The 20,893-nt window shown below is 44.7% G+C and overlaps 1 protein-coding gene across 1 annotated transcript in view; it reads left to right on the top strand.

Annotated features, from left to right (window-relative positions):
• The first annotated feature begins 7,865 nt into the window (after positions 1-7,865).
• The window catches only part of LOC136649439 (quinone oxidoreductase-like protein 2), a 38,393-nt gene continuing 25,365 nt past the window's right edge, over positions 7,866-20,893 (top strand). The window contains exons 1-2 of the mRNA XM_066626054.1: positions 7,866-8,003; positions 15,214-15,370. Of these exons, the coding sequence (XP_066482151.1) occupies positions 7,927-8,003; positions 15,214-15,370 (234 nt within the window). The 5' untranslated portion in view covers positions 7,866-7,926. The remainder of the gene's footprint in view (positions 8,004-15,213; positions 15,371-20,893) is intronic.

Here is a 20,893-nt window from a genome sequence, read left to right as displayed (position 1 = left end):
GCATGATCACTGTTCCCCAATGGCTCAGTAACATTTACATCTCTAACCAGGTCCTGTGTACCGCACAATATTAAATCCAGAGTCACCTGTCCTCTGGTGGGCTCCGTGACTAGCTGCTCTAAGCCACAGTCATTTAGCACATCAAGAAATCCGGTCTCCTTATTGTGACCAGAACACAAATTGACCCACCAGATCACACCGCTGCCTCCTCCCTGCCTCCAGGCTGCCCCCACCCCTTAAGGGGGCAGAGGCCAGGGCTCACAGGGCTCACAGGCTGAGGAGTCGCAATGCCCCAGTTTGAAAAGCCCTGCCCTTGGGTAAGGAAAAACTGCCAAGCTGTATTAGGTATGTCATATATATCTTTGCCCTATTTCACAATACAAGGTTATTCTCTATAGAAGTCTAACAAAATATACTCCATTTTAGATTAGAGAAGACATTTTTTTATTCCTCTGTAGCTAATTTTTCAAAGCTGTTAACAGGTCTTACTATGCAGTGTTTTTCTTTTAAATAAACAAAACTCTAATATGAAGATATTTAAAGAAATGTAGTCTTGCAGCCCAATCCTGACCTGCCTGGCTGGAAATGGCTGCCGCTACATCCAGCGTGCCCCAGGCAGCTGCTACTGCCTCCTTGGGAGAAGGGGACTATTGTCCCCCTTCCCCCTTGTAAGGTGAGTAGCCCTGCAATGCGGCTACTCGATTCTTCAGTGACCCAAGGGTTGGCACAGAATAAAGAGCCTCTGTGTCGGGTGGGCGGCCTGATCAGATACAGGTCCTGTCTCCCTCCCGCCCTGCTCCTTCCTCTCCCCCTGGCACGTCTCCTCCCTACCCTCTCCCTGCCCTCCCAATTTTACACAGGGCTGCTTGGACTTGTACCTGCTATTTAGCTGGTGCAGGTCCAAGTAGCTCCATAGGGAAGGCTGGGATGTTACTCAAGGTAAGGAAAAAAACATCCACTTACCTCAAGGAGATCTCCAGCCTGCTCTAAAGCAGGCTTTGACCCTTGGTAGCAGATGGCTTAGCCACTGCTCCATTTTTCACATGGCATTAAATCAGCGGACAAATGACATTAAATACAGCGGAGGCCATGTGGCCACACTGCAGTGTGTCTTAAGACTGGGCTGCCCGTTGCAGTGCATGCTGATTTAATGTCATTTGACATCAAGAAAAGGAGACGGAAGAGGACCTGTGTCAGTCTGGCCACTCATTTGAACAGCCCTTTCTCATGCTGGCTCCTGAAGCTGGGTCCCATGTTCAATGGTGTAGCTAAGGGGGTGCAGGGGGTAGCAATTGCACCAGGCAACAAGCTTGTCATCTGCACTTGCTGAAATTATCTGTTCTCCACCAAGTGTTAAAGCTCCAGGAGCCCTGAACTTGAAAGGTTGGCAACCACTGGTTTAGATAAAGAAGTATTATTCTCAGTTGTGATTGGAATAAGCCCTGTTGAAATTAGTGAGACTTATTTCCAAGAATATTAGGAATCCCAGGAGATGCTCTGGCTCACAACTCTTATGTCCCCCAAATGCTTCCTCTTTGCGTCCTCTATATTTTTAAAATTGCAGGAGTGGAAAGAGCAGGCAACTGAAGGGGTGATAGAGCACCTTCTCTTCTGCCCTGGCATGCACACAGAGCCAGGCTCTATTATGGAAGAAAAGGCCCAGCACAATGGGGGATGGTGAAGGCAATGAGCTATGTCACCTTAGGCACAGGAGGGCATCAAATATCATTGGGAAATCAGTGGTTTCTTCAGAATCAATTAAAATCTACATGATGGGATATTTAAAAGTTGAAAATGTAAGTGGTGCTACTCCAGGGTGCTTGAAACCCTAGCCTAAATGAAGTCTGGGCTTCAGCTTGTGGCCCCAGCTTGTGTGTGCAGCTTGTGTTTCCCTGAGATTCTCTTACTTCTCCCCAAAATTAAGAGGGTAGAAGGGAAGCAGTACAGTTTTCCAGTCTGGAAAGAAACAGGAAGAGCTTCTGTAGTCTTTCTCTGAAGAGCTTTATCTGACTACAATATTATTATATGGAGGGATGCACTGGCATAGCTAGAGGGAGGGTGGGGCACTAAGTTTTGCAGGGAGCCTCCCTGCAGTGTGCAAGCGGCCCCTCCCCTTGGGAACCATTTGCCTCTGTTTCCCCCCCCCCTCCCAATGGCTCCAAAGGGAGGAGAGGAGCTGCTTGCATGCTGTGGTGAGGCTAAACATAGGCAAATGTTTTGTAAGGTCTTTGTACATGTTCAAAAGAAAGAAAGCTGGAGCTTAAGGCAGTTCATCTGCTTATAATGAACTTCCTATTTCTGCTTGAAGAATTTTGCTAATCAACTGAGAGGAAAGCAAAAACATCTGTCTGCCAGTAGCTATGATGTACCTTGGTAAGCAAGATAAAATTTTTCATCTGGATGTTGGATCTGCCATATATCCTTTAACTGCAAACACTTAATCCCTTTTAACAAAAAATATGAGTGACCTCATACTCTTAGCACTGGAAAAGGTTGCTGAGGTTTCTGGCTGACAGAAGCAGGAGGGGATCTGATAGCTCTCTTCAAATACCTGAAGGGCTGTCAATGGAAAAAGGGACAAATTTGTTCTCAACCACCTCTGAAAATAGAACTAGATCCAACAGGTACAAACTGCAAGAGAAGAGATTCCAACTGGACATCAGGAAAAAAATTCCTGATGGTAAGGGCAGTTCAGCAGTGGAACACATTGCCAAGGGAAGTGGTGGACTCTCCCTCACTGGAGATCTTCAAGCAGAGGCTTGACAAGCACCTGTTGGAGGTGCTCTAGGATGATTTCCTGCTACAGGCAGGCAATTGGACTAGATTACCTATTAGGTCCCTTCCAACTCTGTAAGTCTATGATTTCTATCCATCTGCTCAGCCTGTACATTTGTAAATAAACCTGGCTTCCTATCTGCCATCTTTCTCTGACCAGGGCAGCCCTGCCATGGGGCAATCTGAAATGGTAGCATGGCGCAGCGCCCTTGTGGGGGGCAGCGAACTGTCCATTTGTCCACTGCCCTCTCTAAGCTGCCACTCCATTGGGTGCTCCTATCCTCTTCTGACTTGCTGACATCAGGTCAGAAGAGGTTTGCAGCTGTGGCAGCCCCTTTCTCCTTTCAGTCCTGCTGGAAAATGTGCCATTCAGATTTGTTATGGAAAGTCCGGTGTAGGGGACCAAGTGGGAGGAACAGGGAAAAGAAACTTAGCACAAGATGCACAGAGAGATGTGCATTGTGCAAAGGGCTTTAACCACAAAAATATCTCTTCCAATTGGTTTGGACACTTGTTCTTATTTCATCTGCATATGCTTGTACAGCTCAATTCTAACCAACTTTCTAGTGCCGATGCAGCCATGTCAGCTGGGTGCGCACTGCATCCTCTGGTGCTGGGGGCAGTCATGGAGGCCTCATCAAGGTAAGAGCATGTTTGTTCCCTTATCTTGGAGCTGCTTAGTGGCTGCATCAGTGCTGGAAAGTTGGTTAGGATTTGGCTGGTAATTGCTTGATTTCTCATCACTCAATGACTCACAGCTGTATGTGTGAACTGCAAGTGTTTGAGTGCATGGAAATTCAGACTGACATTTTATCTGCTGAGTCTCATTCACACATGCAAGAGATTCACATGGTGCTGTAATTCTCAGACTATAAATGTACATGTGTCAATCAGCTTTTAGATTGCTGTTCTGCTTACTTTTGTGCATCAGGAGAATAAAGAGGCTGACCCTAAGAGAGATCAGTGACAAGCAGAACAATTTCTGGAATCTTAATTACTCTGTTGGGGAGAAAGTCACAATTATTACTCATTTAGTAAGACATTTGCAGACACAGCATGACTTAAAGCTCAGGATATTGAAATCTGCCATCTCCAAGGGAAAATAAACACTGTGAACTAGGAGGGAGACTGATATGCAAGCCAACTGGTGGCAGAGAGGGTTAAACACTTGAAAGCCAAGTCTCTTCCATAGCTGCTGCCATGTGCCATTCCCCCTTCATCTCTTGCCTACTGTCTGCAGCATATATACTCTCACTCTGAATTTCTAACTCACAAAACAGACTGCAGTATGCCTTTGAAACTCATAGCTGTTTGCTCTTTTGAGCCTTCTCTCTAAGCTCTAGAGAAAAGGGTTTCCCCATGCTCCTTTCCTGATGTAAAGGTCAAACTCCCATTGCCTTCCACAGAACATGTCTGAATTATAATAAAGGGGACAACATGTACAAGCCTTCATCACCTGGCATAGTGGGCTCTGCCTTTTGAAAGTTAATGCTGCAATATATTTGTTAGTCGTGAAAGGAACCACAGGGCTCTGTTTTTAGTGCAACATCAACATTCTTGAATATACAAGTTGAGAACTTCATGCTATAATCAGTGTTTCTATTTCTGTAGTGTTTCTATAGTCAACTGGTGGGTGGAAGTGGCATACTTGTGTGTGTATTGCACCTTGTTAACTCTGCACCACAGGTAGCAGGAAGCTAAAGCGTGGGTCTTGGCAGGACTGAGAATGGAATGCAGTGGACTGCTGGGAAGCCCACATTTTTTTTTCTTCATATTTTTATACCACTCTTCTTCCAAAGAGCTCAGGGCGGTATACACAGCTGCTTTCCTCCTTTTGTCTTCACAACAAGCCTGTGAGGTAGGTGACTCCCAAAGAAAGTGACTGGCCCAAGGTCACCCAGGAAGATTCATGACTGAGGGGGGATTTGAACCTGGATCTTACAGGTCTAAGTCCACCTCCCAAACCATTACACCACCCTGGCTCACCTGCAGAATTGTTTGCAGACCAACATCTAAACCAGCATTTTCTCATCTTCAAATTGCACCTGAACTTCTCCCCCTCCTTGGCCTTCACTTCTCTTCAGGAGCACTTGTTATGTCACAAATATTCTCCCACCTGCATCTTCATCAGCCATGTCTAAAGTGGTACAGTGGAGTCCATGCAAAGTCCGGGCTTCACACCCAGGCTATGAGAACAGCAAGAATGCTACAGGGTGCTTCTTTGAGGCCCCCTATGTTGAATTGTCATGAGGGCAAAGGAAACCCCCTGGGTTCATAACAAAAGGTATAGTCAAGGAACATTTGTTCCTGGAGGCTCAACAGGGATAACCAGCCTCATTAAATGATTCTGTGCTTCCAGGAAGCCACATCTAAAAATGGTGCTGTTGCAAAGACTGAAGGCCATTTCACACCTCTGAGAACAAGTGCAAATGTATTGTGAATGTATTGTGAAATGACAACAAACACAACCACCCTGGAGAGAAGACTAGTGAGCTGAGAAGTTATTTTCAGAATCTGCTTGGTTGTGTTCCATAGGGGTAATCACAGTAAAAACAAAAAAGAGCACTGTGCTAGCATGTAAGCTACCAAATACAACTTGAGAGAGAGAAACAAACACTTCCAGGTAGCAAATATTCCATCCTTGACCTAATTCAGTTCTAAATGCAAAAAGCATTAATAGTCTCATTCAGTGGTGTTCTGAGGTCAGTGCATCATCAGTGTGACATCTGTATGCCGTTGGTGTCCAAGGAGCCAATCATCACATCCATCCAGCCCCAACTCTGGTGACCAGAGAAGTGCTACAAAGGTGAACCGAGCAGGGCATTGCTCGGTTCCAAGGACAATGTGCAGCCAATGCAGTGGGTGATGCCTAAAATGAGCAACACCGTTGGCAGGAGTGTTGAGATGCCCCACGAATGAACACACACACACACCCCTACCTGTATAAGAAGCTGCAGTGGTGTCAGCAGCAAAGGGGTGAATGCAAAGACCTGCTAGGAATCCCTGTACGGAATTCAGGTCCCCTTATCCTCCCATGTAAACACAAGGAATACCTTTCTGAGAAGAGAAGAGCAAGTATAGAAAGGTAGTTCCTTTGGAAGAGGGCAGCCAGGAGGTAAAACAAAGTACGCAGTCCCTCTGTGACAAAGGTTTATAGCCTTGGGGGCGTATCTACCAGCTGAAAGGAAACTGCCAGGTTTAGTGGAACGGTTGTGCTGCTGTGTCAGGGAGGGGCTCAGGGTAGGCTGGGAGACCTGTTCAGTGTGCCTCTTCAGTGTGCCTATCCTATGCCTTGTGCCATATGGCATGCTGCTTTTTCAGGGAGTTCTGTGGTCCCTCTAGTGGCCAGATGGGGGGAAAACTATTTTAAATTAAAACATATTCTCTCTATAAATGGCAACTCACTCTTTCCATAAAGCAAACCCAGATTTGTGACCAAGTATACACTTGATAGGTGACAACTATTCATAATGCTCTGTAGCATTTTGGTGCTACTTGAGGAGCAGCCTGAGATGCTGCGTTGGTGTGGCAGAAAAGCCATGGCAAGAATTAGACAACAGACACAGGTTTCAGAGAGGTTGAAAGTGCTGGAAGCAGGAGCAAGAATGAAATCAAGGGAAAAGTAAAGTGCTCCCTCCCAGCTCCTGACCCAGCCTTTTATTAAGTCTCAAAACACATAATATAAGATTACGTAGTTGGGAAATTTCCACAAGGATACTACTTTTCATACCGGCTGTCTACTAGCTAGTTCTAGCTTCACTGCAAACACATTCCTAGATAAGATTCTTCTTCCTAGCATTCTGCTGCTCACAGGCACAGAGTTCAATGACCCAACATATTTTCAAGGGCAGTTGAGTGTGTCCAACTGCGCAGGTGTGCCTGACTGTCCTTGATGCCAAATATGCTAAGACATCTTAGTGCCTGTGTATGTATATTTACTACATGCTCACCATATTGGTGCCTATGTGTGCTCAATTTTTTGAGTGAATTACTGTACACTTATTCATTTTAAATGTCAACACAGGGACTGGATTCCCCTCCCACAAAAATGTAGAATACAGATAATATGCATGAATAAGGGTGCATGCAGATGAACAATCATCTGAACATTGAGTGTACAGAGATTGTATGTTTATTGAATGTGATGCATGGCAAAGAGATGAAACTTTGAGCAATCCTCAGTCTCTGATTAATATGAGCATGTTGTTGGAAATAAGTGTGTCTCATTGGACAAGGGCAAAGAAGCTGAAATTAAATCTGGACAAAACAGAGGCCTTCCTAGTCCAGATATCTATGATGCAGGTATTAGACCATCAACTGTTCTGAATGCAATATATTTAAGGGATGATACACAGGGCTGTAAGTTAAAGCCCTCTGTGAGTGTTGTTTTGTCAACAGTACAGCAATACTTCAGTTTAAAATGCCAGTGTATCCTATAAGATATGCAAGCCCCCCTAAAGAGTATACTTGAAGATGTCCATCTGGAAGAGAAGGGTTCTGCAAGCTGCCTGTAGAACAGTTATTGTAATGGACTCATTTGTACTATGGAGCTTCCTGACAGCCCCATCATAAGCCCTATTGACTCTAACGGGGCTTACTTCTGAGTAGGCAGGCATAGGATTGGGCTGTAAATCACCTTGGGCTTTTGCTTTGGCATGGGAAAGGCGGGATATAAGGGCCCAATCCTCTCCAACTTTTGAGCTCTGGTGTAGCCACAATGCAGCCCCATGGTAAGGGAGCACATGTTCTCATCCCTTGAGAAGGTCTGTGGCTGCCCCTCCACCACAGCCTGCAGTGCACACCCCACTGGCACAGCTGCACCAGCACTGGAAAATGGGATACGCCTGGCCCATATGAGACTCCCAAAATGCACATCGCCGGGGCATATTAGAACACCCCAGTCGCATCCTGATCGCCCCCACACTGTCACGACTCGATCCTGGGCGTGTTTCCGGACTGCCTTCTGCACTCGAGCCTTCCGCGCTCTTGGATGGAGACTTAAAACGATGCTGGAGCCGGAAGGGCGGTGATCGAAGCGGGGAGGACAGGACAGGAAGCCCCGCAGACTCTCGTCCCGGGGCGGAGTCTGCTGGCGGGAAGCTTCCACCCGCGTGGTCAGGAGCGGGGCAGGGGGCGCAGGGCAAGCGCGGCATGGCGGGCGCCAGCGGATCTGCGGGGCTGCGAGGGTGCCTGGGGGCCAGGAGCGTGTTCCGACCGGCCAGCTGCAGGTGCGACCGCCGCTCGCTCTCCTCCTGGGCCAGCCAGCCGGAAGCCCCTTTTGAGGTGGGCGGGGGAGGGGAGGCTCCTGGGGCCAGCAGAGGGCTCAGGAGGGAACCTGGAAGGAGGAGGGGAGGGAACTGGAGGGCTTCATGGAATTGACAGGGGCTTTTCTGCCACCCCACCCGCCTGCTGTCCCGGCAAGAACAAGACTTGGAAGTGCCTGCGAGCGAGCGAGGATCTGCTGCTGTCGCTTGGCATCACTTCCTCTTGAGAGTCTGCAGGCTCTCCGGGCGGGGACCTGCCTGCTCGTCCGCTCCCTCTGGCTGGGAGCTCCTCTTGTGCTGCGCAGGAGGCGGCACTTCCCCTCTTCACGCCAGCGCGGCCCTTTTTCTTACCGGTTCATTTCCCAGCTGCGCAGCTGCCTCTGGGCTTAGTGAGCAGGAGTCACACAAACACTCCAAGAAACTGGGGCCCGGGAGGCACGTCTTCAGGCAAATTAAGCCAGCAAGCCTTCCTTTGCCCCGCCAGGTCCCTTGGGGGAGAAGTGTGCATGCACTGAATGGACTTGTACAGAATGTTTTCTCAGTTGGGATATTTGCCCTGAGGAGGTGGGAGAGGCCCCTGGTGCGGCCCCCCGCCACTCCCCTCGCCTTGAAGTAGGTGAAGCTGTAAATCTCACTGACAGGAGGCTGCCTGTCTTGCTGATCACAGTCAGGCAGCTGGGGGAGGCGGCAGGGAGGTCAGTCACTTCCCCTCCCCACTGCTGTGTAGTGCAGGAAGCTCGAACTCAGGTCATGGCTACAAAGGACAATAATCAGCCCCCCCCCCAACTTGCTCCCACATTTATAAGAAATTTTTACTGTGCAGAACTCTTTAAACTCTATGATTTAAAGTTTACGGTTAGAGAGGCCGTAAATGGCAAGGAAGCTTCCTTCCGTAAATGGAAGTTTTGCCCTAATGAGGAGAATAAAAAGGAACATAAACTGTGGCAAAAGAAATCTAAGAAGGTGATACGGGAGGCCAAGCGAGACTATGAGGAACGCATGGCCAGCAACATTAAGGGGAATAATAAAAGCTTCTTCAAATATGTTAAAAGCAGGAAACCCGCCAGAGAAGCGGTTAGCCCTCTGGATGGTGAGGGAGGGAAAGGGGAGATAAAAGGAGACTTAGAGATGGCAGAGAAATTAAATGAGTTCTTTGCATCTGTCTTCACGGCAGAAGACCTTGGGCAGATACCGCTGTCCAAATGGCCCCTCCTGACCGAGGAATTAAGTCAGACAGAGGTTAAAAGAGAAGATGTTTCAGACCTCATTGATAAATTAAAGATCAATAAGTCACCAGGTCCTGATGGCATCCACCCAAGAGTTATTAAGGAATTGAAGAATGAAGTTGCTGATCTCTTGAGTAAAATATGCAACTTGTCCCTAAAAACGGCCATGGTGCCAGAAGATTGGAGGATAGCAAATGCCACGTCGATCTTTAAAAAGGGAAAGAGGGGGGACCCAGGAAACTATAGGCCGGTCAGCCTAACATCTATACCGGGTAAGATGGTGGAATGCCTCATCAAAGATAGAAACTCAAAACATGTAGACGAACAGGCCTTGCTGAGGGAGAATTAGCATGGCTTCTGCAAGGGTAAGTCTTGCCTCACGAACCTTATAGAATTCTTTGAAAAGGTCAACAGACATGTGGTTGCGGGAGAACCCGTAGACATATATCTAGACTTTCGGAAGGCGTTCAACACGGTCCCTCATCAAATGCTACTAAAAGAACTCCACAGTCAGGGAATTAGAGGACAGGTCCTCTCATGGATTGAGAACTGGTTGAAGACCAGGAAACAGAGAGTGGGTGTCAATGGGCAGTTTTCACAATGGAGAGAAGTGAAAAGCCGGTGTGCCCCATGAATCTGTCCTGAGACCGGTGCTTTTCAACCTCTTCATAAATGACCTGGAGACAGGTGTGAGCAGTGAGGTTGCAAAGTTTGCAGACGACACCAAACTTTTCCGAGTGGTGAAGACCAGAATTGATTGTGAGGTGCTCCAGAAGGATCTCTCCAGAGTGGCAGAATGGGCAGCAAAATGGCAGATGCGCTTCAATGTCAGTAAGTGTAAAGTCATGCACATTGGGGCAAAAATCAAAACTTTAGATATAGGCTGATGGGTTCTGAGCTGTCTGTGACAGATCAGGAGAGAGATCTTGGGGTGGTGGTGAACAGGTCGATGAAAGCGTTGACCCAATGTGCGGCGGCAGTGAAGAAGGCCAATTCTATGCTTGGGATCATTAGGAAGGGTATTGAGAACAAAACGGCTAATATTATAATGCCGTTGTACAAATCTATGGTAAGGCCACACCTGTCCAGTTCTGGTCGCCACATCTCAAAAAAGACATAGTGGAAATGGAAAAGGTGCAAAAGAGAGCGACTAAGATGATTACGGGGCTGGGGCACCTTCCTTATGAGGAAAGGCTACGGCGTTTGGGCCTCTTCAGCCTAGAAAAGAGACGCTTGAGGGGGGACATGATTGAGACATACAAAATTATGCAGAGGATGGACAGAGTGGATAGAGAGATGCTCTTTACACTCTCACATAACACCAGAACCAGGGGACATCCACTAAAATTGAGTGTTGGGAGAGTTAGAACAGACAAAAGAAAATATTTCTTTACTCAGCGTGTGGTTGGTCTGTGGAACTCCTTGCCACAGGAAGTTGTGATGGCATCTGGCCTGGATGCCTTTAAAAGGGGATTGGACAAGTTTCTGGAGGAAAAATCCATTACGGATTACAAGCCATGATGTGTATGTGCAACCTCCTGATTTTAGAAATGGGCTATGTCAGAATGCCAGATGCAAGGGAGGGCACCAGGATGAGGTCTTTTGTTATCTGGTGTGCTCCCTGGGGCATTTGGTGGGCCGCTGTGAGATACAGGAAGCTGGACTAGATGGGCCTATGGCCTAGATCCAGTAGAGCTGTTCTTATGTTCTTATGATGACATTTTGCATATGAAAGCTGCCAGAAAGGGGGCTGCTTTTTGACGGCATAAATTAATAGAGATGAAAGATAGAAAAGGTTGTGCTGGCCAAGAACATGCATTCCTCAAATGTTGACAATCTTAGGACGTTTTTCTAATATACAGAAAGTGGTCCCACAGTCAACATTACCCTCCCACACTGTTACATGTTACAACTACATGAGTGAATCCTTTTTATAAAAGACCAGTGGAGCTCTTCTGGCTCCTTGTGAAGGGAGGGGTTCAGAGTTTTGATCCCACAAAATCTCAGATGTGTCACCAAGCTGGATCCCTGGTTTCAGCATCCATCCAGTAAGTTCCAGTTCATGCATCCTCTGACAACAATTCCTATCCTGAAATCAGGACACCAAATAATCTAAGGTATCATTATATAAACCAAATAATTATGACTTGTTATATAAAACATGAAGTGATCTTGGCAGAAAAACACATTTCTACCAGAGTAATTCCCCCATCTCCTCAGATTGCAGTCCTATCCACACTTACTTGGGAATGAGCCCCATTGACTGTAAGGGGATTTACTTCTGAGTAGACATGCATAGGGTTGGGCTGTTAGTCATGCTATGGCTGCTTTACTCGACCTCACAGAAAAGAGAAACTATGTCTCCCCCTTTTTCATTCTCCCCTCATAAAAGTTGATCCAGGGAGTTGTAGTCCTAGGGAACTGACTTTTCAGTATATGATAATTCACAAACTTCAAAAGTGTGATCTTTTGTTAATGTTATTTGTGAATGTTATTTTGACTGGCTGCTATTAAGGCTGCTATTTTGGTTTCTTGCAGGGATGCTAATGAGGGGTTAATTGCTGACATCCTATGCATTGTCTCTCTCTCTTGGGTGTTTGTAGAAGCTACAGAGTTAATCAGTTCCTGGAATTTGGTTCCTGTGTGTATATACTATAAGTGGCAGTGCTGGGGGGGGGGAGGGTTAGGGTTTGGTATGCAGTAAATGCTACTGGCCCTGGAAGGGGTGACATTACCAAGGTGGTGGAAGAGGGACTGCAATTACTTTGTGGAAACTCACTGAAGTTTAATAAAAAGTTTAACAATCTTGACTTGTATTTTGATATTATGGTAGCATTATCTAAAACAGGGGTCTCCAAACCCTGGCCTAGGGGCCAGATGCAGCCTGCAGTGAGCCTCTATTCACCCCGTGGCCAACCTTTGCTGAACATGACTGGAACTATGCTCTGGTTCCATCTGGAGGGTGTTCTAAGGGCCAGAGAGGTTGAATGAATGAGCCCATTTATTCACATATCTAAGTTCCATCTCTAATTTATTTATATAAATTTTATATTTAAATTTTTTTTTCAGCCCTCAAAACCGTGCCAGACATTTGATGCGGCCCTCTGGCCAAAAAGTTTGGACACCCTGATCTAAAAGATGGGTTTCAGGTGTTCTGATAGTGGTGCAATTTCAGTGCTTGCCATGGGTTCCATTTTCCCTAGATACACCTCTGTAAACACAGAATCACAGCCTCAATCCTTATCTCTCCCTCCTCTTGATTAAATCCTTGATCTCTTAGTGGAGCTACATTTGTCCAGTCTCCAAATTTAGTTTAAAGATAGGAGGGGGGGGGTTCTGCTTAGCCTCATTCATGCACCTCTGCTGCAGATTCTTGGCCTCCCTATAATTTGTATCTTCTCTTTAGTTTGAGGTAACCAGATGCAAAAGAGGATAGTGGAGCTACTGTTCCTAATAGTTGTGTAGAAGGGGCAACTTCACTGAGTGCAACTTTTCTCACCTCTACACATTTGATTGCTGAAATCCTCTCTTTTTGTCATTTCTGAGAGGTTTAAGGAATCCTTCCTAATTTTTCCCTGGCTCACCCTTTCCCAGTTGGTCTTTGTGCCCAAGCAGGATCTCAGATCTTGTATCCTGCACTGTTCCCAAGCTAGGTTCTTGACCCCATCGTTGTTCCAGCATCCCCCTGCAACTGGGACCATTATCCCCACTGGGAGCTCCCTCCTTGGCCCTTTGTCTTTTCTCAACCTTGACTCCCTCATTTTTGCTTGTGCCCTACATTTATTCTTCCCTTCTTTACAAATAGAGACTATCGAACATGTCTTATTGAGATGCTCCTTTTATAAAGACATCCGCGCTTAGTTTATCTATTGAACAGATTACCAGGCCGCACAAGTCAATACTTTGCTTCTATCAGATACCAATCAAACCACTACATACATGGTTGCGAAATTCCTCGTGGCAGCAATAAATATCCGTAGAATGATGGTTAAGAATGATGCCTCCCTTATTTAGCCCAGGAGTTATTGGCATGTGAGAATTTTCTATCTATCAGATTTGATAAATGGGATGAATGTCTTATAATGTTTATAGTTTTAGTTTATTAATTTAGCATTACAGGGTTTTACTAACCATAGCAAGTCTTAGTTCATTTTTAAGTGTATTCTGATGAAATAGCTAATCAATTTTTTCTTTTTAAACTGCCCTTGAGATTGGTTATGACTATTATGTTACGATATGTCTGTAAAGCTGTATTGCTACTTTTATGCTGATCTGAGACCGTTAAATAAACTACTTACTTAAAGTAAAACTGGCTTATGGCAGGAAGTAATGCAACACATACCAAGAAAGAGCATGGAAAAAAATCTAGAAGATTTCCATCCTGAGAGACTGATATAGATTTGGAGGTCAGCATTTCATCTAGTGATGATCCCATTCCTAGAAGGGATATCTTGGTGCCAAACATTCTCTCGGTGTTCCCAAAGAATAAAAGAGGTCTTTGCTCTAGCAACTCTGTGCTTCTGGTTTGAATTATTAATTGATTATTGAAACTCACAGTTAAGGCCTGGCATTACAGAGAATGCTGGTGATTGACATGTGGCTAGGAAATTGGGTGCAGTAAGTTCCTTTCCTCATCCCGTTCCCTTTGTCACAAACCACCCCATCCTTCCTCAGTCAGCATTAACTGTGGTGTAGCATTTTGTCTGCAGAGATACCATCGGTATCTTTTAAATCAGAGTGATAAGGTAAAACCAGTCTGTAAGCACCTATCTCGCACTGGATACAGTCCTGGCTTGCCTGTTCCTTTGCAAGATAGGATTGTGCTGTACTTGTCTCAAGCAACTCAAAAATTGGATACTGTAGCTGCAGTAGAGCTGCAAAGAGCTCAGCTCCTCCAGCTTGCAAGGTAACTAATATCTTACTGGATCTTCTTTTTTAAAAGTCTGATAAGCCTAGGTGGGACCTGATAGATTGTTGTTTAAAAATGTGGGTCCCAGTGCTAAAAAGTTTGGGAACCGCTGATCTAATCTCCCTTTAAAGCCACCAGTCCCCATCACTTCACATGGGAGTGAATTTGCAGATGCATTACAGGTAGGTCCTTGTGTCCAACCTGGAGCTTTTTGTGTGCATGCTGTGTGATCTAATCTGGGAATCACTAGTCCCTCAAAGTACCATGTAGAATAGCTCACTTGACTTTGCACATCTCATAAACTCAGTCAATGGGGCTTAGTCCTGGGAAGGTGTGAAGAGGATCATAGCCTTAATTCAGATGCAGTTTCAGAGAACAGAAGCCCAGGGCAGTGGGCAGTCTCCCCTCCTCACCCAGCTCGCCCCCTTGAAGCTCCAGCAACCTCCCTCCTCAGCAACCGGCCTCGTTCCCCATCCGCCCAGACCAGCCTGACACAAACGTGCAGGGGACAGGGGAACTGCTCGCTCTCTCTCTCACCAGCTGCAGCCCCAACCACACAACCACTCACTGCCAGGGAGACAGCACAACGTGCTGGGAAGAGGGGAAGAGAAATGGGGGGGAGCTGCCTAGCCAGGGAAAGTCCCTGCAGGAGGAGAAGCAGGAGGCAGCCAGCGAAGCCCCACATAGGAAACTGTCTGTGTGTGGCAGCTGGAAAACTTCAGCTGGCCTGTGACAGTTTGGGGGGGGCTGTGCACCCATGGCCCCCCTGGATCCGCCACTGGGGAGGCAGTGAGACTGAGTCCTTCGAAAAGCGCGTGTGAGGCACCCACAACCCAGAGCACATGGGTTGTGGGTGCTTGGGCGCCTCACACGGTGGTAGCGCTTTTGAAAGTACTCTGGTGTGGAGGCTCTGCCTCACCTGACTTCCCACCCACCACACATCCGTTTATTGATCTAATGAAAGATGCTTCAGGTAAAATTGCTTAGGCAAAGAGTCACTGGGTATGTGATGATGTTGGTATACACTGTCTTGTTGTAGGAGGAATGCTTGTGGCCGAGAGCTTCTGAGTCCTGTCTCTCTGAGCAGCATCATCATCTTCCAGACACAAAGGACCTATCGAGCCGCGCTTTGCACTGAGCTGACAAAGCCATTGATTCTTAGAGACATCCCATCCCCTTCGCTGAAGCGAGATGAGGTAAAAGGTGACAACATTTGAAAACATTTGAAGATCACCAAAAGTTATAAGTGTGTTTGAACCATACTTATAACTTTTGAGCATATGCACATTTAGGGGGATGTTCATCAATGTTACAGTTTTGGAAAGCAATTTAGCAAACATCCAAAATATTACTGGATATTCTCTTCTGTACAGTCCCAAGCTTGTGCTGTTTGGTTACCTCAAGTTGTTGGTATTAAGAGATAATTGAAAAATCTGTTACTTGTCTTTTGGTATCTGCAAGATACTGCTACTGTACTACAAGATACTGCTACTGCATGTACTGTACTGTACTGTACATACTGTACTGTAGCAGTACTGTACTGCTAATGTATGTAGCAGTAAAGTGGAAAGATTGTGACCCTTGCCCTGTCTCTGAGTAGTTCTGTAAGATATGGTCAATGGCTTTTATTCTGAAACTCACTTAAATTAAGCAATCAGTGGAAGAAGTGACAGCAGAGAAATTTGTAGAAAAATTTAGTCTATTTATTGATTACTGGAACATCGATTTTCAGAATAATATATAGCTGTTTTCATTATTTTCTACATTTTTTTGTAATTTAAATGTACCAAAAAAAGTACCAACTGTGCTGTCGGTTTCAAATCGCTCCTGGGCACTGTGGTTTTAGATAACGCTCCACTCCATAAAAATATAAGAACAGCCTTGCTGGATCAGGCCAAGGGCCCATTTAGTCCAGCTTCCTGTACCTCACAGTGGCCAGCCAGATTCTTCTTCCCCCAGAAACTATTTACATGTAAGAACAGTAACGTGACCTGGCTTTTAGGGCACACAGAGAAGACCACAATCTTTTATTCTGAGTCAATCTCTAATAAATATCACACCCTGTTCAAATCCCACCATAGAAACATGAACAGAAAGAGCTAATTATTTATTTGGGGGCTCCTAACTAACCTTTCTGCCTCTAAAGTGGCAAAAGCCTCCTCAAAGTAAGGAGGTTCCTTTACCTCAGGGCTGCATTGGCACTGGAAAGTTGGATAGGATTGGGCTGTTAATAAAAACCAAAACAATTTGAATAGTGTAACAAAATCTGAGGCTGAACTGAGAATACAAAGAACACCAAACACCAAGGCCATATTAACCTATTGCCAGGCCTCTAGGCTTTCACCTGAGGGCCTATGTTGGGCCCCCTTTGGCACTTCAGTCTTTCACCGCGCTATAGCTAACAGCCTGACCGTGGTATGGTAGGTATTGGACTACTGTATCCATTTTGAGGGGCTCCTGAAGAATTCTATTCACAATTTTCAAAAAAAATTTTTTTTAATATAATGTTTTATTTATTTATTACAGTTACAGGTAAGGAAAATGACTTAGGGTTGGGACTACATAGGTTACACACAAGGTGGTGGCCATCGATTACAACATACATTAATCCAAACGAATTTATTCATCAATACAAAGATTATCATATTAATTAATCTGCTGATTAATAGTTTAATAAAACAATCAATATTTTTCCTCTAACCTTATCTAATTCATCATAAAAAGGCTTCAAATTTTTACTTATACAAACTTCTTACCACTGACCTAATCTCTAAAATAAAATCTTTCTTATCTAATTCTTAATATCTAATATCGCATCTAAAAGGAATACCTTCAATTACCATGGTATTACACACTTCAATGTCTCTTATAACATATTATATATCATTTTCCATATCATTTTCCATATCTATCCAATCATAAAAGTTTCAAAATTTCACTTATAAACTCTTCTTACCACTAAACTAACATCTAAAATAAAATATCTTATCAAATTCTTAGTTTCTAATATCACATCTAAAAAAAAAATCTCCAATTACAATTCTTTTTCAAAAAAATATCCCTTATTTATCTTAATACCACTTAATTTTCACAATATTTATATTTCCAATTTTCAATTACATCTATTTTGACTTAATATAGTTTAAAAAAATTTCTACTTATTATTCAACCATTTTAACTTTCTGTCTTAGTGCTTACTTTGTTCTCTGTCTACAATTCTTTTTAAAAAAAAAATACTCCTTATTTATCTTAATACCACTTAATTTTCACCAAATTAATATTTCAAATTTTCATTTACATCTATTTTGAATATGAATTAAAAAAATTTTTTTTACTTGTTGTTCAACCAATTTAACTTTCTGTCTTAATGCTTGCTTTATCTTATCAGTGCTCCTTTTTATTCCTCCCACTGTTTCTTCCACTTCTTTTTCTTTTTCTTCCTGAATCTCTCAAATTTCTTGACTTCTCCCTGTTTTTCTTTCTTCTTCTTCATTCTGTTGTTCATTCTGTTTTTGATCCATAAATTCTTCCTCTTCTTGAGACAGCTTGCTCCCTGCACATTTCCTCTTTTTTCTTCCTTAAGACTCTTAATTGTTATAGGAACAATTACTTCTTCCGTCTCCTGTCTGATTTCAAAATAGTCCACTTCTTTAGTTTCACCCTCCTGCGTGCTTATAAGAGAGGAGCTTGTTTGCTTAATTTGTTCAGATAGTTTTCTGACCTGTTGTTCCATTTCTCTTATAAAATCCATCAAGAAATCCTTTAATAAGTTCTGGCTGTTACCAACACCCTTTAGATTTTGAAATGCCATTTTTGTCAGCATCGTCCAGCCGCTTGTTATAGGGCTACTTTCCAATTTTTATATCCAAAAAATATAAGTCAATATTCCAAATCCTCAATATCAAATCAGTCAAAACATTAAAGAGTCATCCAAATCTTTATCTTGGCTGCCTTCTTCCAAAAAGGGTATATCAATAATCCAGAACAATAACAGAGTCAAAGTAGGTTAGTATGCCTTTAAATGAGCAGGACAGATTTCAAGCCTGTTGCTGGGAAAGTGAAAGTAAAAGTGTTTTCCTTTTTCTTCTTTTCCCTTTTGAGCCGTTGAATATTAATTAGTCATTTCTTTTCCTCTTATTTATTTCTCTTCGGTGCATACCATCAAAGTAATCTTGTGTTACTCCAGTAGGGGAAATCCAAATTCGCTTATTTCCCCTCTGGGTGGCTACCGGCCAACGTAAATAATCTTAATTACCTCTGCCTCCTTCTGATGCCTTGACTGCAGTTCTCGTTAAAGCCTTTTAATAAGCAAGTTTACTCACAGTTTAAATCTTTTTTCGCGGTTATGTTGTTATGTTATGTCGCTGTTTCCCATGTATCTAGGCCATGGGAGGGGAAGCTCTTGGCTTTCCGTATCTCCAATATGGCGACTGGGATAGATGTGATTCAGCTTACAGAGCAAACGGAGAAAAATCCTTGAAATTGCCTGTTTCAAAAGACTCCCCCATCAAGCTCTAAGCTCTTCATACCGTCTTCCTGGCACCGAAGCGTGCCTTAGTTGTTGAGGCACATGAAAAACACATCTATTTAGCAATTCCCCCGGGAACCCCCGAGGTGCTACTTCGCCTAGTGTTGGCTCCGCCCCCTTCAACACTCCGCCGCCTAGTGTTTGACACTCCGCCGCCTAGTGTTGGCTCCGCCCCCTTCAAAAATATTTTTATTACACAAGTTGAACAATAATTTTTATTGTGCGAGTAGTAGTATGTTTTTGTACTAAAAAAATTCTTATTGGGCCAGTAGAAAAAATTCTTATTGCGCCATGTTTTTGGGCTTGGTACACAGTTTGGTAATAACCTGGCTTTAAAGCTTTAACAGCCTTAGGGTGCAATCCTATCCTGTGCTGGCACAGGCAAGCCAGGAGACTTGCGCTGTTTTCAGCGCAGGATAGGAGCCATAAGCGGCTTAGCCAGAGGCAAGGGGAAACTCTTCCCCTTACCCCTGGGTAAGGGCTGCTGGCCCCAATGGGTCTCCTTGGACTTGCGTCACCTCTGGAGATGGCACAAGTCCAAGCCACTCCGTTCTCCCTGGGAACCAGGGTTGGGATCCGGCATAACTGCCAGATCCAAGCCCCACCTCCCTCTCCCTGCCCATCTACCCTCAGGGCCTGCCACCGCCACCCTCCCCCTGCCCAGGAATGCCTTCCTCCTTCCTCCCCCCACACCTACCTTTCATCTTTGTGTCTGCTAATTCGAGCCGATGCAAGGCAATGGGAGGAAGCCAGCGCTGAAGCTTCCGTCAGTCTCCGCAGGTCGGCACTTCTGGGAGCGCCGGCCTGGCTTCCTCCCAAGGAGGCGCAAACGTGCCTTATGGCATGTTTGCGACCCTCCCAAACTGGCACAAGGGACTTGGGTTGACCTAACTCGAAGTTAGGATAATGCTCTTAAAGGTTTTAAAGCCTTTAACAGCCTGGGACCAGGAAACTTGAAGGAACATCTCTCCCCATATGAACCTGTCTTCCCACTCCATTTAATATGAGAGACAAATCTGGCCTCCTCCTTGCCACTCTTGCCACCTAGTCAAAACTGTTTTGTTTAGGTGGACATGTCAGCTCAGTTGCCCAACATTGTTTGGCAGGGCCGTGTTATTCACAAGGCTGACTAGGCTGCAGCTAGGGGCCCATCTTTTTTCTTTTCTACTGACGCACTGCTACGTGCATCCTAGGGTTCCAATGGTTAAAGGCACTTTGCACTCTGCATTGTAGCAGTATATATACACATATAATCTTACAATATAAGATTTGGGGTATAACAATTATACCCCAAAATGTGCTTTCTACAAGCAGTAGGGCAAGGGTCAAGCAGGTAAATGGTTGGCTGCAAACATTCAGGCAACCTGCCCCCATATTCAGGCTGAATAAGCTTAATGTTATTCATCTCAATAGGATAAACAGGCACCAGAAGCTCATCAACAGGATTTGCTCTCCAAATACAATCCAAGTTGGAACGAATTTGAACTATTTTAACAGTGAAGTATTCTGCAAAATACCACAGTAGTTGGCTACTGTTGACTTTCATTCTTGAATGTTTTCAGTGTGAGCCAGCAGGAGTTGTTTTTCTGAGCTGTCATTTTCTGTTGTTGAGTTCTGATAGTTGCCTCACTATGGCAGTATCGGAGCTATTGCAGTACTACTTCGTCCCATGCCACTAGGGCAGCGTTTCTCAAACTGTGGGTCGTTACAGTTGCTTCTGGTCACTTTTGCAAGGCATTTTGGGGCCCATGGAGCCAACCTCCAGTGGCTCCCAGTAATGCTTTGTGGCATGACAGCGATCATCAGGTTGCAACCCAACCCTATGCAGCTGTGTAAGGAGTACCCAACAATGTTTATAGTCATTGCTGAACTTCAGAATGCTGAGAGGGAAGCTGCACATGGCTTCCATTAGAGCTGTGTGGCCAAGCTGTTTAGAGATAGCACTGGTCATCATACTCTTTTGTGTATTTTTTTTTAAATGGCCCAATGATACCTGTACAAATGATTTCAGTAAGAAATCTTCAAAAAACCTGAAAGTGAAGAAATAGGTCTTGCAAAAGTTTTCCTACATGGTCACTTTGGAGTGATTCTTACACGCTGCAGGTGACTGGGCAAGTCATCATTTGCAAGTGTGATAACCAGCACAACTGCATAGTGGACTTCAACCAGTATATCCCAGTTTAGGAAAAGA

This window comes from Tiliqua scincoides, chromosome 4 (assembly GCF_035046505.1).
Source record: "Tiliqua scincoides isolate rTilSci1 chromosome 4, rTilSci1.hap2, whole genome shotgun sequence".
NCBI lineage: Eukaryota > Metazoa > Chordata > Lepidosauria > Squamata > Scincidae > Tiliqua > Tiliqua scincoides.
Note: the sequence above shows the minus strand (reverse complement) of the source record. Positions and strands in the feature narration are given on the sequence as shown.